Source organism: Protomyctophum parallelum (genome assembly GCF_964188405.1).
Source record: "Protomyctophum parallelum genome assembly, chromosome: 14".
NCBI lineage: Eukaryota > Metazoa > Chordata > Actinopteri > Myctophiformes > Myctophidae > Protomyctophum > Protomyctophum parallelum.
Window position 1 is genome coordinate 43,011,285 of NC_139709.1, and position 16,870 is coordinate 43,028,154.

At 45.2% G+C, this 16,870-nt stretch overlaps 2 protein-coding genes across 2 annotated transcripts; one reads left to right on the forward strand and one right to left on the reverse strand.

Moving 5' to 3' along the window:
- Window positions 1-461: 461 nt before the first annotated feature.
- On the reverse strand, window positions 462-6,209 carry slc25a24l (solute carrier family 25 member 24, like; the record flags this gene model as incomplete). Its single annotated transcript, XM_083782819.1, has 10 exons — window positions 462-634; window positions 1,754-1,892; window positions 1,989-2,156; window positions 3,032-3,142; window positions 3,343-3,480; window positions 3,682-3,834; window positions 4,809-4,920; window positions 5,236-5,323; window positions 5,821-5,947; window positions 6,087-6,209. 10 exons carry the CDS (start codon window positions 6,207-6,209, stop codon window positions 462-464), a joined length of 1,332 nt encoding a protein of 443 aa, XP_083638945.1.
- Window positions 6,210-7,140: 931 nt separating this feature from the next.
- Window positions 7,141-12,943, forward strand: dnajb4 (DnaJ heat shock protein family (Hsp40) member B4). The gene is made up of 3 exons (XM_083782301.1): window positions 7,141-7,585; window positions 8,914-9,494; window positions 11,974-12,943. The coding sequence occupies exons 1-3, from the start codon at window positions 7,375-7,377 to the stop codon at window positions 12,202-12,204; spliced, it is 1,023 nt and encodes a 340-aa protein (XP_083638427.1). The 5' UTR covers window positions 7,141-7,374; the 3' UTR covers window positions 12,205-12,943.
- The last annotated feature ends 3,927 nt before the right edge of the window (window positions 12,944-16,870 follow it).

A 16,870-nucleotide genomic window follows, 5' to 3' on the forward strand; every position in this document is an offset into this window, starting at 1 on the left:
CAAAGCAAAGCAAAGTTACTATATTTACCCAGGGTAACTGGACTAAGCTCAAGAACTTGTTTACAGCCAGGCCCTGCTCATAGAACATTTCATGGTAGGGGTTCAATGCCTTGCTCAAGGGCACTTCAACGGTGGTAATTTTAACGTGCCGGTCCGGGGATACGAACTATAGCGACCTTCCGATATCAAGACCGCTCCGCAAACCGTTCGTCCACCGCTGCCCCACATTTTTATATGTATTTTTTGCAGTTGATTTCACCCAGGGCATTGTCCTGCATCTACTAAACCCATTCAAATTGTTGCTGTGTGTATGTGTACTGGTTTCAACAGAGGAATTAAAATGTGAGGCAAGCAGGCCCACACTTGACTATTTTCCCTTGACTATTTTCCCTATATAAAAACAACTCTGTATTTCATTTCAATGTGTTAGACATTACATTTTAACATCTGGCTATCTTATTTTATTTAAGTGTCATTTCTAGTTTTCTGGACAAAGTGAGGTTCACTAGGGCACATGGAAGCGCCCTCACAAAGCTTGTTCCCATTCCGTTATAATATCCTCGAATTCCATGCCTTTCATAGATTCCAATAAGTCCTTGAAGTAAACTTGTGGGAGGTGAAACTGAGCAGAAAGCTGAAAAACAAGAAGAAAAAACAAGATTGTAGCATTGTTCATACCCTACCCCCTTAGATAGCATTTCTGTAGACTTAGATAGCATCTGATACAGACTTATAGCATGTTATGTAGACAGCACTATAATTGCATTGTATAGTCATAGCACGCCATAGTACATATGTATAGCATAGTAGTATATATATAGTTTATATGTATAGTCTCATAATATAGATATTCCACTGTTACTTTCTTAGCTTACGCATGTTTTATGATAAATGCTTTTTTGTGATGTATTCCCATGCTTTTTGTTCTTGCTTAATGTAAGTCGCTCTGGATTAAGAGCGTCTGCTAAATGCCTAAATTGTAAATTGTAAATTGTACAGAATGCAGCTCAAAGTGTTTTATGAATGCTATATAGCAAATACAAATGGAAATTATTGTCTTGATTTTTTTTATATACAAATACCATCCTTGTACCATCAAGAAAGCTCCAGGATTTGGTATACCCACTTAAAAATGTACAAGGAATCTTAAGGATACATAACAATATAGTTTTGTGGCAGTGATTTTGTTTTGCAAATACCGGGAAGAGTATAATTGCAATAACATACTGTAACTATGTCTTGCAGGGCAAGGCATCTCCTCTCCTCCATCCATTCACACTTAACTCATAAATGTCACCCTGTGCGCTCTGTCTGTGTTTTGGGAGTGTAGAATTTGGGGAATGGGTTTGAGTTTGGCCATGTCCTGATCAAAACAAATCTTGTAAAACTTTGTCTGGTCGCCGCCCTGAATCAGTTTCGTTGCCGCCTTGCATGCTAACATTAACATAAGAAGCAACGTGTTGAGGTGGTGGCCAGACTGGGGGGTCTATTGTTTGTTATACCCAACAAGCCAGGGAGCAAGGGAGAGATTCATAGCTGTAAAGAATGGCCCGAGAGTGGCTGTCCTAGTGATACATAATAAAGGGGATAATTTCACACCCCTGCAGTAGCCTATATACACTACAATAAACTAGACTACACCACACCACTGCTTTAACTTGAATCAGACTTGAACTCACGTAGTTGTCCCTATACAGTTATAACAGATATAACCCTATACAGGCAGATATAACCAAATAATAGTTGATGTTACCCTGGGATTGTTGCTGAGTCCGAATCACTGCTAGTGGATAGCTGGTCATCTGGCCACAGGCAAAGGCCACAAAACTGAAGAAAAAGAGTTTGGAGTCACTGCTGTAGGCGGGATCGCTCTTGGCCCAGTTCATGATAGACTGCAGACAAATGTGATCGGTTTAATCAGTGTAATCAGTATCTTTGTTGATTTCATCAAGTGAATGTGATGTTTTGAATGCTGATTTCTTCCTTACGTGATGAACGGCACACTCCACGCCTGCATAGGGGATCATACAGAGAATGCTAGGTTTGAACCCCCGGTAAAAGGAGGCTAAAGACTCATGTCTGTAAATTGATCGAGCAAACCCAACGACACCCATATAGATGCCAGCTGGCTGCAGGTTAAGCCTCACCTTCAACACCTGTGAAAAAAGGTGAGAAAAAAATCACATGTACTGTAGTCCGATATTTTAAAGGTTATTTACCGGATAACAAAATAAATGATTCTAGAATGATACATGTTTCCCCTATATGCATTCAGAAGTGGTGGCCACCTGATGAAATACAAACGTATGACCGCTGCTGCTATGTTTTAGAATTGCGTTGGTTGGGATACTAATACCATCTGCCTGGGGCAATGGGCAATATGCATATTGCAAAGGCAGATGAAGGCTGGCTGCGCCAGGCTAGCTATGTTTATGTAAAATATTATGATATATGTTTAATGCTGGAAGACATCTTATATCTTTACATACTAACGTTTTATTCTTTTACACTATCAGTACAAACGCCCCCCAATTTAAAATAATGTGGAATTCCCTGACATAATCCATTAAACAATGTAAATTACTGGCTTCTTTCAAAACTGTCTGGAAAAAGCAAATGACTGCAAAGTGGTTGGTTAGTCAGTCGGGGACCAATCAGAAGGTTGACAATGGAGTGGAAGTCCCCAGGATGTTTGTGATATGCTTTTAGCCCAAGTGTTTTACTGTACTGCCGTGCTGTGTACATTTTTGACTACTAAAGTATTCAAAGACATGTGAAACCTGCTGCAAATGGTTCATGCCAATCATCAAATTACAACTGACGATAGAGTTTCATCTAGGTAACATTTCACCTGGTACAATCGGTTCTATAACTTCTATTCCTGAAACATGAAACAATGTGCACCATGTCACCCCGAAGATGGATGTAAACATTTTAAAACAAAAGACTTCAAATGTGTTTAATTGTTTGTTAGCCCGTGGACAAATTATGTGGGACAAATGAAGTCAGACCTGCTAATGTGCTCTGATACCTCTAAAGGGTAGAAGACAGCATGGGCCACTGCACCAGACACACAGCCCAGGCCAAAACGCTGTGGCACGGACAAGCTCTCCTGGGTGCTCTTCTGCGTGTATACCTTCATCTGGAGGCAGTGATAATAACAACAATAATAGTTAATACATGTGTGCTATGTATTCAGCCCTTTACAACACCGTTACAAAATGCTTTTAAGCCATGATGAAATCTGTTTTCTTATGATGAATAGTGGAAATAGCCAGCACTGTGAGCTTGTAGATCGATATTTCCATTTTTTTTACACACAGAATTACCGTCAGGTCTCACCTGGGCATATATAAGACACTGTAGTGTTGACTGAGGAGTCCCCTTTAATACATTGACAGCATTCCCATGCCACATAGCTCGCACGCCACCCGCCTTCAGTTCATGAAACCCCTGGAGGAAGGCCTTAGATCCATGAACCTACAGAAAATACAAAAAAAAGTGTGTTCCTCTGAGGGGATATCTCCACAAGGCTGGTATCTGAGAGTTAAAATCCCTTTGAGATTTTACTGTGTACCATTCCAGAGCCCTAAGTCAGGGCCCTAAGCCCTAAGTCAGTCAGCATTACATTACATTACATTATCTGACATTGATGAAAGGGCATCTGATTATGGATCTGACCTGTAGCTGGATTTTAAGGCGGTCGATAGGAGCTGTGATAGTTCGGGACACGGCATCTGACAATCCTGCAGCCAAGACAAACCTCCTCCACATCCCTGAGCCCTCCTCAGGAAACTCTGTGGGCATGGAGCGGCTATCGCCAACATCAAAAACCTGCAACCAGAAGAGTATTCTTTAAATATAAATGACTAGTAAATGATGGGTCTATGATCTGTTTGTTGGTCAATATCATGTTTCAATTGTAATTGGTTTAGTTACAAAGCACCATAAATGGAGCGTGTCTTGAGTGTACAGGGTTTGTACACTCACAGTCAGATCAACATATGGAATGTCAGAACCGGTCAGCTCCATATATAGAGATCTAAGGGTGGTAGCGGGGGCAGTGGCTTGAGTGTACTGGGTTTGATGAGGTCAGATCAACATATGGAATGTCAGAACAGGTCAGCTCCATATAGAAATCTAAGGGTGGCAGCGGGGGCAGTGGCTTGAGTGTACAGGGTTTGATGAGTGCCCAGGTAGGGCCGGGCCGCTCGGCGGCTAAGAACCTCTGCTGAGGCGTGGCAAGAGGTGGCTGGCGTGTGAGACTCTGGCCGTGGCGCAGCTGCTGCTCTCTGCTCGGGCGGCGCCGGCTTGCGCCGGCGTCCTCCGTGAAACTCTGTCCAGGGAACGCCAGCAGCGCCACCGCTCATCGGCAGTCTCCTCCTTGAGTGTGTATAGGTCACGCTGCTGGGGCAGATCGGTGCGTGCACGCTTCTGCCTGGGTGACGGCAGACTGCTGGGCGAATGCTGTCGCTTTAGCATGGGATCAACTTTGACCAAAAAATTAATGAAAAACAGGTATGGTCAAGGTTCATGACCATATAGTCGTGTCTCCATATATGGAGCGTGATCACGAGGCGTGACTCACGACATTCCCATATATGGGATGACATTAGGGATCTCCATATATGGGCATAACAAGGTTTGGAGGCGTGACGTCACAAGGTGTGAAGAGGCGTGACATCACGAGGCGTAATGGACTGGCAACCATATATGGAGGTGTGACCGAACGACTGACGGGAAGTTTGCAAGTTTTCATAATATATATGGTCCCAACAATTAACTGTTACACCACCAGCCATAGCTACCAGATTGTGTTTCCACGAGGACACCAGCTCTCCAATGTTCTCTGCAGGGTTGAGGATGACATGATGCAAGAACTCTCCCCAGTCTACTGTCATGGAACTGTCCTGATCCATCCTAACAGTAAGAAACAACAAACACTTCCTTGTGTTCTGTGTTGTATTGAAAATAGTAACATATAAAAACAGGAACATTCAAATTGCAGACCCGTATCTTAGTCTGTGATATTTAGTCATGGTGACGGAATGTGATGAGTATATTTTATACAAAATGAAACATTTATTGTAGAAAGCACACACGTGTGATTAATATGCATTGCAATGTCAGGGTCAAATAAGCAGCTACACTAACTTATTACTACTTGCATGTGATAATTTTGTATATAGCAAATATTTTATGAAGGAAGGGAGGTGGCGGGCAAGAAATTCTTACATTTGTATTATTCTTTTTGCATTGGGCCTGGATAAGACAACTCCTAACTCCTTAAACAAACACATGATCTCCTCCAGATCAATCGACCCTGATCAGAGAAGAGATGCATAGATATTATTACATAGATATTATTTGTGATAGTTGTCTAGATAATTACTTGAATGCATAATATGCATTGAGTATGAATGCTGCATACAGTATAAATTATTGGAGTATATTCTCTGTTCCCATGAAGAAGTGAGAGGAAGTGAAGTGAAGGTTGAAGGTTATGATTATGAACAACCTTCTGGATTATAGGATTAACTTCAAATGTGTCTGGCAGCTGGCTCCTCTTTTTTCTATAGGCCACAAACCTTGAGACATCATCTACGATTATAAGTATATATTTGGACGTTTTTATAGCAATTTTCTCAGTGTAGTCTAGTATAATTGCCTCAAATGCGTGTTTGAAGAACACCACCAAAGTCAGAGGAGCAGACTAGGACTGATAGCCATATAGGCCCTGCACACTAGTGTTCGCCATGCTTCTGGAATGTGAGTCTGACCAGAGTCCTGTCCGACATTAGAATACAAATGACCCCTTACCGCAATTGTCCCTGTCGATTTCATCAAAGTGGATTTTCCATTTCTTCTCCTTGTCCATCATGTAATTGAGGAACTCGTTATAATCCAGTCGTCCATCGTTGTTCAGGTCATAGCTATTAACAATATTCTGCAACAGGGGGAAAAGTGTGTGTAACATAATTAGCTTACCTTGGCTTCACAGTTTGTCCATGCATTATATTTGAGTCTGTTTAGAGACGTCAACCACCCATACGAAATAATTAGGCAATTAACATAATTAGTCATACTTGAACCTTCTCATCAATCACGAGGATACCCGTTTTTTTCATCTCACTGTGAAGTTCTGCGACTGATATGTAGCCATCCTCGTCTTTGTCTAGTTTGACAAATAAACCACGAAACTGATCCATAATTAATTTAAACCAGGGTACACTGGTGCATTTATATTTGCGTCAAAAAGTAAACGGTTAACAAATGATTGACGATATATCCCTATGCTGCACGATGGAGCTGAGTCACACGCATAGCTGTGTGCATGTGCTCACTGCTCACTGCAGTCATAGCAGGTGCGGTAACTTCCACTGCACAACTGCAGATGGCGCTGTGGCCTCTTCCATTAGACGTGTGTAATATTATGGTATCAGTTACATTTGAACCCAAAGTGCAGATAAATTAAACAAAACATCCTAGTGTAAAATATCGTTTACAAACGCATAACATTACGGCTATATGCATAGGCCTATACCTGCCTACTTCAGTAGACCTATACCAAAGTCATGTCAATTCATCTGTATTTTACTGTCTTTTGGAGACTGAATTCCCAATAAAGGTCTTAGCTTTAATATAATAGCTCATGGCCCATCCTTGACAGATGGATTTAATCATCTCATCAATATCTAAACAATATGGAACAGTCATGGCTGAGTTGAGGGATATCTCTCTCACGCACGCACACGCACGCACGCACGCACACACACACGCACACACACACACACACACACCCACACACACACACACACACACACACACACACACACACACACACTTTCCTTACTCTCTCTCTCTCTCTCTCTCACGCGCATGACAGTATCACGCGCCCGTACTACTCGATCGTCTGTTTGGTATAGGCTACTGATGATCTCTCATGTCAGATTGAACTTGAAGCGATTAATTGTTTCGCGGACTACACTACAGCCACAATAAGCAGAGTAGCCTAGGCTATAGCAGACAGTATAGCCTGCATGTTTGCACCTCTGGCTCTGTGGGTTGTGAAGAAGAGAGTCCAGACCAGTATGGTATATGACGTGTCTCACTCTCAGCATTGGCTTTCTAGAAAGAGCGTCTGAATACCAGTGTGGGTCCGGACGCAGGGGAGGAGGAGGGCGCAATGGCTATTTAAAGAGGGTCCTAGTCACGGATATAACACGGCGCGTTGAGTAACGGTCTCGAAACGGTCATCATCTGCTAGCTGTTGTTGTTACTAGACATTGTTGTGTTTTATAAGTGAACTGACAGCGCCCATATAGGACCGACTGCAGAAGCCGCTCTTCAACGCGGGGCCGCTTTTGGGGGAAAATGGGGAAAGATTACTATAAAATATTGGGTATTTCTAAAGGTGCCGCGGAAGAGGACATTAAAAAAGCGTACAAAAAGCAAGCGTTGAAATGGCATCCAGATAAAAACAAGGCGGCTAATGCCGAGGAGAAATTTAAAGAAATCGCCGAAGCATATGACGTCCTCAGCGATCAGAAGAAACGGGACATTTATGATCAGTACGGAGAGGAAGGTAAGCGAATCATGCGAATGTGTTTTCAAAGTAAAGTCCTGAAATTGTTACTATATGTGTAATAATAACTTTGGATATACGAGTCATCTATTAACCCGTTAAAGGGCAGCCAGGTTAAATCAGTGCCGATGCTGTCTTAATAAAAGTCTCACAGGGAGAAACGAGGGGCACATATCCACCTAATATACAGCACAGCATTGTCAGACGACGACGTTATAGTTATTTTCACAGACTCCTATCAATCTTGTCATTAGCAATGACAAGATTAATCATTCAAGATTAATCATAATTAGAACTCTGTAAAAATAACTATAAATAGGTCGTCGTCTGACAACGTGCTTGAGCCTTGAGGTGGATATGTGCCCAGTTCTACTGTCACCTGCGTTGAGTCTGGCCTAATGACTCATTAGTAATGACATTAAGCCTATCAGCGCAGGTAACATAGAACTGGGCCCTGCATTTTCTGGGAGAACTATCTGGGGCCATTTTGGGACAACTGGTTATATTACCATATTGAATATTCACTCCGTTATTCATTTTAAAACCCGGCCATTGCCATTACAATGATGAGGCACATTAGATCTGCATTTCCCCATGGTCCCTAAAACATAATGACGTATATGTGTCAATATGGCTTTTGGCTTATACAGATGACAGGATTTGTTTGTATATTTGAAAAATTCTCAGCTCAAAATACATCACTGGTAAAATAAATTGTGCTTGATGTGGTAGCAAACAAATTAATGGGGGCGAGTGATGAATGCATAATATATAGTCACACAATGTAATTTCAATCATAACATTTATAAAAAACATATATACCATAAAACTATCTCTGATTCAGGTGAATAATACTCAGCCTGTATTTTGAGATATACTGTACAATAATTAAACTGTGTGTGTGTGTGTGTGTGTGTGTGTGTGTGTGTGTGTGTGTGTGTGTGTGTGTGTGTGTAGGGGGGGTGGGGGTGGGGGGGGGGTAGAGAGTTAGAGCACTGGGGATGTTGCAGCTATAGTGCAGTGGTTTTCAACTGTAGAATCTGTAGATAGACAAAGGAATTATGGACGGGGGGGCAACATTGTCTTCTCACTCAATATACATGCAGATACACAGGGTATCTGCATGCAGATTAAGACCTTTTTAATACCAAATTGGCCCAATTGTCAAATAATTGTCATAAAAATGTTCTTAGATTGGGGTCCTAGAAATAAATGAAAATATCTTATCAAATTGGGTGTTGAGAATCACAGGCTTGGTGCAGCCACTTCAGTCTATACGTTTAGAGAGAACACTTAACACTGACAACAACATTTCTGTTGACCACCAGGTCTCAAGGGAGGAAATGGACCCACACCTGATGGACAAGGTAGCAACTTCACCTACACCTTTCACGGAGACCCCCACGCCACATTCAACACCTTTTTCGGGGGCGCCAATCCCTTCGAGATGTTCTTCGGGCGTAAGGCCAATGGGCGTGACGACGAGGACATGGAGGTGGACGGCAACGATCCCTTTGGCTCCTTCACAAGTTTTAACATGAACGGATTCCCTCGGGACCGGCACGTGGGCGTTGGCGGCCAACCGCGGCGGAAACAAGATCCGGCGATACACCACGAACTAAGAGTCTCCCTGGAGGAGGTTTTCCATGGCTGCACCAAGAGGATGAAGATCTCTCGCAAAAGGCTCAATCCAGATGGCAGGACCATGCGCAACGAGGATAAGATCCTCACTATTGAGATCAAACGGGGATGGAAGGAAGGCACCAAGATCACGTTCCCGCGCGAGGGCGACGAGTCTTCCAGCACCATCCCGGCTGACATAGTTTTCGTCATCAAGGACAAACCACACGCACATTTTAGGCGAGAAGCATCTAATATAGTATATCCTGTGCGCATAAGTTTACGACAGGTGAGTGTCTCTCTTTTGCACCCCATCTGTGTCAAATTCTCACAGTGCACCGCTCAGGGGTAGAGTGGCCGGATGGCAAGGTTTTACAGTTCAAACCCGTTCTCCCCCAGAGTTGGTGTCGAAGTGTCCTTGAGCAAGACACTGAACCCCGAATTGCTCCCAATGAGCAGGTTGGTGCCTTGCATGGTTTCCTCTGCCATCAGTGTATGAATGTGTGCGTGAATGGGTGAATGTAATGCACAATCTATGTAAAGCACCTTGGATAGAGCAAGGCAGCATGCGTGCCACGCTGCCACAACCTAACTCCAATGAGCCAGCTCTTGCGTCGAGCCTATTGGCCGAGTCACCCACAGATGTGAGCCCAAAATTGCAGTACCGGAGCTTCAAAAGTCTCTCCCGATCCTGCTGTGCACTTAATGAGATATTTGATACTATCCCCAATAAATAAATAGCATATGTAGTCTTAGTAGTTGGAGGATAGATATGTCCGAAGGAAGGGGTGCATTCAGAATTATTTAACCACTTAAACCGTATATAATTGACCGGTGGGTCAATTATATATAGGGGCCTATACTAGGACCCCTCCCTTTTCCCTAAATCTCTCACAGATTAAACACACAAAACCTTGGACATGTTATATAATTTGGAATATTTGGCAGCAGCAACACTGAAGGCAGAGAGAGAGAGAGAGAGAGAGAGAGAGAGCCCACGCACATGCTCACAGCGAGATGTACTTACCGTATATGGCTTCTCATGCTCTGCTCAGTGTTTGGGCCTGGTTCTCATGGCTTCCATGTCTAAATATTTTGATTGCTCCATGAAAGCGACATCAGGCCTGCCACCGATGATGTCATGGATAATGACATGAATACATTGATTTACAGTGTTGGAAAAGTTACAAAAGAAGTTACTAGTAACTTTTTTCCCATCGGCCCCAGTAATTGCATATTTTGTCCCCAAAAGTCTCAAACTACCCAGTTTGTTCTGGACGGTTTAAGGCTGCTTCCAATAAATCACACATAGGTCTACAGTCAGACAAGGGTACATCGTTTCCGTATCCAATCTAGAGTTTAGATCCAGACAGGTCAGCAGCCTGCAAAGCAACTCGATCCCAACCCACACTACCATTATAAATAAACACTCAAGCCCACAGTACCACCAAGGCTCGTGAAAATAGTAACAAATTACTTTTTGGAAATAGTAACATATTAGTAATACTATTACTCAAAAGTGAAAGTAATTAGTTTATTACTAATTACTGGAAAAGGCTAAGAATATTTGTTTTTCATTATAGTTCTTCTATTTATAGTGACTCATAGGAATAGACTATGTGACAACCAGGTATAGTCTGTTGACCACCAGAGAGACGGGTGACAGACGGAATGTAGATGGCACCCGGGTAAGCAGTATGGGTCAGCGCCCCAGCCTGTGTCCTCCGTGAGGAGGAAGCCCAACAAACCCTTGGAGAGGCCTTTAGGAGGGCCATTCAAGCCGCAAGTGGAGCCTGCAGCACCACCTTCTTGCTCGGGTGGAGTCTGTGGAACCATTGCGGCTTAGGAATCCACCACTCCTGAATGAAGTGTCTGGGACTCTGGTGCAGCGCACAGGTCCTGGGCCTGGTGAGAGCAGGAGTGGACCTGGTGAGACGTAGGAGGGGCCCGGCCAGGAGTCAACCCTTGAACCCACAGAGCCTAGACCTTCCATGCGCCAGAAGCGTACCTCCCAGCCCTGGCAGAGTAGTTCTGGAGTAGTTCCAACGGATTGTGTGGCTTTGGTCTTTCCCTAATGGGACTGATCGAGGGTAGCTACTTACCGACGTAAGTCGGGACTTGATCACCCCGGCTGGGTCGCCTGAGTGAGGGGTATGATGTTCGAGAGACCCGAAACCCTGATGACCTTGGGATACATCACTGAGGATACGTCACAGGTGCATCAATGCGATGTTTTTTGTTATTACTTTAAGTAATACGTTATTTTCCAATACTGTTGATTTACTGTAGTTGGACACACATCATTGGCCACCAATTCTAGTCAGAGGCACCATGGTTTCTGCCAAAAGTCAAATCAATCAGTCTTTTAAGCATATTAAAACATGTTTTCACTGACAGAAAATACTGGTAGGCCTACACATATTGAAAGATTGGCTAAACATTATACTGCATGCGTGTGTAGAAATGAACCCAAACAAACTAATGATTTTACAGTGCAGTGCTAACGTGCTGACCACTGGTTCAGTCGGTAAAACATGGTATTTATTTACACTGGCAGGATGTTCTACCTCATTAATCATTTATCATCATTTGGCACTGTTAGGTGCACTGGATCAAAGTGACCACCAAATGACACTGCTTAATTAATTTAACGTTAGCACCAACTCTCAGTTGTACCGTATGCCAATGTTGTTGTTGTGCAGAAATATCCACTGCATGACATGACGTTCTGTGATGCCGTGCTGACTTCCACATTCATGTCGTTGCAGTCACTATGCGGATGTTCAGTAACCGTGTCAACGATAGACGGGAAAACGTGCAACATGAAGATCACGGATGTCATCAAACCTGGCATGAGAAAGACTGTGGCCGGACAGGGTCTCCCCTTGCCTAAAAACCCAGAGCAGAGAGGAGACCTCGTGGTAGAGTTTGATGTGAACTTTCCAGAGTCGCTCCCAAGCAACGCCAAGGATGTGCTCAAACGGCATTTACCTACTTAGGAAGGAGGACATGGACATGTCAAAGGGTGATATTCGCATGCCAGCACTCAGTCTACCTAACACATACAAATACAAATAAAGTAAACACAAACGCGCTCACGCGCACGCGCACGCACACGCACACACACACACACACACACACACACACACACACACACCAAATGAATGTGCAATTTATATTTTCTATCTATTTTGGTGTTTTTATAAATACCGTGCATGCCACCAAGTGGATGAAAGTGTAAGTAAAAGAGATTGTTCATATGTGAAAGTAAATATTTTATGTGCCATTTTAACTTTATCTTTATGATTTGTGTGTTGGTTAATTTGTGTAGGGATTTTGACATTTGTTAGTTTATACTGAGTGATGTGCAAGGCAATCTGGAGTCAATGAAAAGATTTTAGTGGTTAAAAAGTTGTCGAGTGACTCTTATGAATCTACGAATTAGACTGTGCAAAACCATCACGCATTCTCATACTTTATCCTTCTACTTACCTTTAAGAGGCACTCTTTGTCAATGAAATGTCATCTGTAAAATTATGTCTTTAAGTTTATTTTCACATGAAGAGATACACATTTATAATATTTTGAGGATATCTTTTATGTAGAAATGTTAAAGGGAGAGTGATCTGTGTATGGCATAAGAGATTTTGTAACAGAAGTTGACCATGTACAGTACAGGATATTCAGCTGGAATGAACATGTATATTCTATAAAACTATTAAACTTGTTTAGAAATCAGTCAATTCAAATTATTACAGAATCTACACTAGCAGACAATGTTTAGCTATTAAACATGAATGAATAGCAGGTCAGATGCACAGAAATCAGATGAAATATGTTTTGCTTAAATTTCCTAATGTTTAAAGATATTGATGGCATGAATGTAAGCGTGTAAATATAGCTGTCTCAGCTGCTAGCTGTTAGCTGCCAACACAAAGACCTTTGGGTTTCCCACCAGGGAACGCCATATCAGTCATCATGGTCCAGGATCCCAAATAGAGCCACGATAATGTTAGCAGAGGACCCCACAATAGACCCTTTTCACAGCGGATGGGTTAAGCCTTAACGCTTAACCCATCCTTAACCGTTAAGGTAATAACAGGTGTATGTGTTACTGTGAGCCATCATGGGAAGCTCCTGTATAGTTAACGTTGTCAGAAAACAGCTAATACCCACAATTAACATTATCATTAGGCTTTAGTCCAGTTTAGTTAAAATATGGCCGATGTGAAGCCAATGACTGTGGCAGTTTACTGCAGGGGAAATTAAGATTACCGTGCTAACTCCATCATTTGTAGTTAGGAAAGAATATACCAACACAGGTTTGAGATTACTTTCTACTCAATTTATATAACTAAGCCACTACTGGATTTGTACTGTTGTAAAACTGAATGGTGTAATTGGTGGGCCAAAAGAGGCCAATCCTCACTCTGGTCCTGGGTGCAGTCGCACCATCTGCGGCCTAGCCTAGGTGACAGGTTGTAGCCACAATCCAATAACCCCAATCATAGCCTATCCCTAATACAAAAATAAGGGCAATAACCTGGAACCTTCCAATACATTGGCACACAGTAGTACCAAAAACCTTTGTGAATGCCGTTTGCCTTTAGTCATCCATATTCACAGATAGCAAGACAGCCTTTCAGACAGAACTATAGAGTTAGTGCTTGTGAGTCAGAGAGAGGGAGGAAAGGTGTTAGAGCGTGTTAATGGAAACTGGCTGCGCTGTGGTGTGGTGAATGCAGAGGATGACAGCCATGATAATCACACCTGCCTGTTTCAAAGAGGAGCTTGATGTAAGATTCAGAACGGGGGGGATTTTATTTTATCCCACTATTTTTGTAACCCATTTTGTTTTCACCCAGTGTCAATTGTCTAACGTAATTATTTGCCATACACTCCCTCTGCCAGCCTGGGGAGAGCAACGGACTGATTTCATGCTTCCTTCAATGCATGAGGAGTCCAAGCCGCTTCCTTTCACCCGAGTATCCCCGGTTGGACGTAGCGTGTGTAAGGAACACGTTATTCCAGTTCTTTTCCCCTCCATCAGGCACCCGGTTGACCAGGGGGAGGCAGTTTAGATGCCATTGCCAACCCTTCAATGAATTAAAAGTGTTATATTTAGTAAGTGTGACCCAAGTGCACAGCAAGAGAGGAGGCGTTGTTCAGGTTTAGTTCAGGTTTATTCACAAAGGTTTGTTATGGAAGGGAGTGCGGTAGTAGTGGATCAGTGGCTCTCCAGGTTGGCCTAGCTCAGCATGGGATTCCAAACACTGAGGAGGAGAAGGAGAGGAGGCGTCAGTCTTCAGAGAAATAACAAAGGCAGGAGCTGCAACCGTGTAAAGCTGCACGGCTGGGCAATAGCTAAGTAAGGCTAAAACAATAACTAGCACTATACTCAGTTTAACAACACATAAAGGCTTGAGCTGTACTTTACCATACATGTAGACATGTGAAGCTCTGGCGTGGAATGAAGGGCAGACTGGGTTCTTGTAGAGGCAGTGTTGATTGCAGGATGGAAGACAGGTGCAGAGGATTGGTGCAGGAGAGCAGGTGTGTTGAGTAGAGCCAAGGAGTAGTCAGTGAGGGGGGAGTGGCTAAGCAGTGCTTGCATGTGAAGGTGAGGAGGAGTGAGCCGTAACAGTACCCCCCCTCCGAGGGGCGCCTCCTGGCGACCTCCCGGGGGCGTCGGGGTTGGCCCTGTAGAAGTCCCGAAGGAGAGAGGGATCCATAATGAGCTTTCTGGAGATCCAACTGCGTTCCTCGGGGCCGTAACCCTCCCAGTCCGCCAGAAACTGGAAACCTCGACCTCTGCGCCGAACCTTCAGTAGCCGCCGAACTGTCCACTGGGGATGCCCGTCGACCATCTGAGGCGGCGGAGGAGCAGGGGCAGAGGGCATGAGCGGGCTAGAGGACACAGGCTTGATCTTGGACACGTGAAACACGGGATGTACACGCAGGGAGGCCGGGAGCTTGAGACGCACAGCCGCCGGACTCAGGACGTGGTCAATCTCGAAGGGACCGACAAACCGGGGAGCCAACTTCTTGGAAGGCACCTGGAGCGGTAGATCGGCAGAGGAGAGGTACACACGTTGCCCAGCCTGGTACACCGGAGCAGGAATGCGGCGACGGTTGGCCCCACGGCAGGAACGCTCGTTGGAGCGAAGCAGGGCGGCGCGGACTTTCTTCCATACGCGCCGACACCGACGGAAGTGGGCCTGGACAGAGGGGACAGAGGCCTCCGACTCCTGGAGAGAGAACAACGGGGGTTGGTAACCCAGAGAGGCTTCGAAAGGGGACCTGCCAGTGGCGGCACAGGTAAGGGCATTGAGTGAGTATTCCACCCAGGGTAGATCCTTGCTCCAGGAGGTGGGGTGGAGAGCAGAGACACAGCGGAGGGCCGACTCCAAGCTCTGGTTGGTCCGCTCAGCCTGACCGTTGGACTGTGGGTGGTATCCCGAGGAGAGGCTAACGGTGGCGCCAATCTCCTTACAGAAGGCCCGCCAGACCTGGGACGTGAACTGCGGGCCCCTGTCAGAGACAATGTCACTGGGAAGCCCATGAAGACGGTAGACATGCTGGGTGAGGAGTGCAGCTGTCTCCGCAGAGGATGGGAGCTTAGGGAGCGCCACTAGGTGCACCGCCTTGGAAAACCGGTCCACCACAGTGAGGATGATGGTGTTCCCATGGGAAGGGGGAAAACCGGTCACAAAGTCCAAGCCAATGTGAGACCAAGGGCGGGTGGGCACAGGGAGTGGGCGAAGAAGGCCAGCCGGTGGCTGGTGTGACGCCTTCGCACGGGAACAGGTGGCGCAGGCAGCGACAAACTCCCGGACGTCAGTCCTCATGGACGGCCACCAAAATCTCCGGCTCAGGAAGGAGAGGGTGCGCTGATACCCGGGGTGGCAAGCAAACTGGCTGGAATGGCCCCACTGCAGCACTCGAGAACGCACTGAATCAGGCACGAAGAGCCGGTGACGAGGACCATCGTCTGGGCCCGGCTCAGCTTGTTGGGCCTGTTTGACCTCAGCCTCAATGTTCATGGTGACCGCTCCAACGATACAAGCAGCCGGAACAATGGGTTCAGGCTCGGCTGAGGATTTCTCCGGGGCATGTTGTCGGGACAAGGAATCAGCCTTGGTGTTACTGGAGCCCGGTCTGTAGGTGATGGTGTAGCTGAACCTATCCAGGAACTGTGCCCACCGTGCCTGGCGAGAGTTGAGACGCTTGGCCTCCCGGATGAAGGTCAGGTTCTTATGGTCGGACCAGACCACCGTGGGCTCTTCAGCACCCTCCAGCCAGTGGCGCCACTCCTCAAAGGCTGCCACCACAGCTAGCAGCTCCCTATTCCCAATATCGTAGTTCTCCTCGGCTGGGTCAAAACGACGGGAGAGAAAGGCACAGGGGTGTAGCTTCTGGTCCCTTACAGACCGCTGGGATAAGACAGCCCCTAGACCGATGTCAGAAGCATCTACCTCCACTATGAATGGCCTGGAGGGGTCTGGATGGAGAAGGACAGGGGCTGTGGTGAAGTGCTCCTTGAGGGCAGCAAAAGCGGCACCGGCAGCAGGCGTCCAGGCGTAAGGATGCAGAGTGGAGGTGAGTCGAGTAAGAGGGGCAGCTATGCGGCTGTAGTTCCGAATGAAACGGCGGTAGAAATTAGCA

Bases quoted from the DNA above. Each gene is read 5' to 3' on its own strand.
- dnajb4 (XM_083782301.1), top strand. From the start codon at position 7,375: ATGGGGAAAGATTACTATAAAATATTGGGTATTTCTAAAGGTGCCGCG. The intron at 7,586-8,913 runs GTAAGCGAATCA...GTTGACCACCAG, and splicing joins TGATCAGTACGGAGAGGAAG to GTCTCAAGGGAGGAAATGGA. The intron at 9,495-11,973 runs GTGAGTGTCTCT...ATGTCGTTGCAG, and splicing joins TGCGCATAAGTTTACGACAG to TCACTATGCGGATGTTCAGT.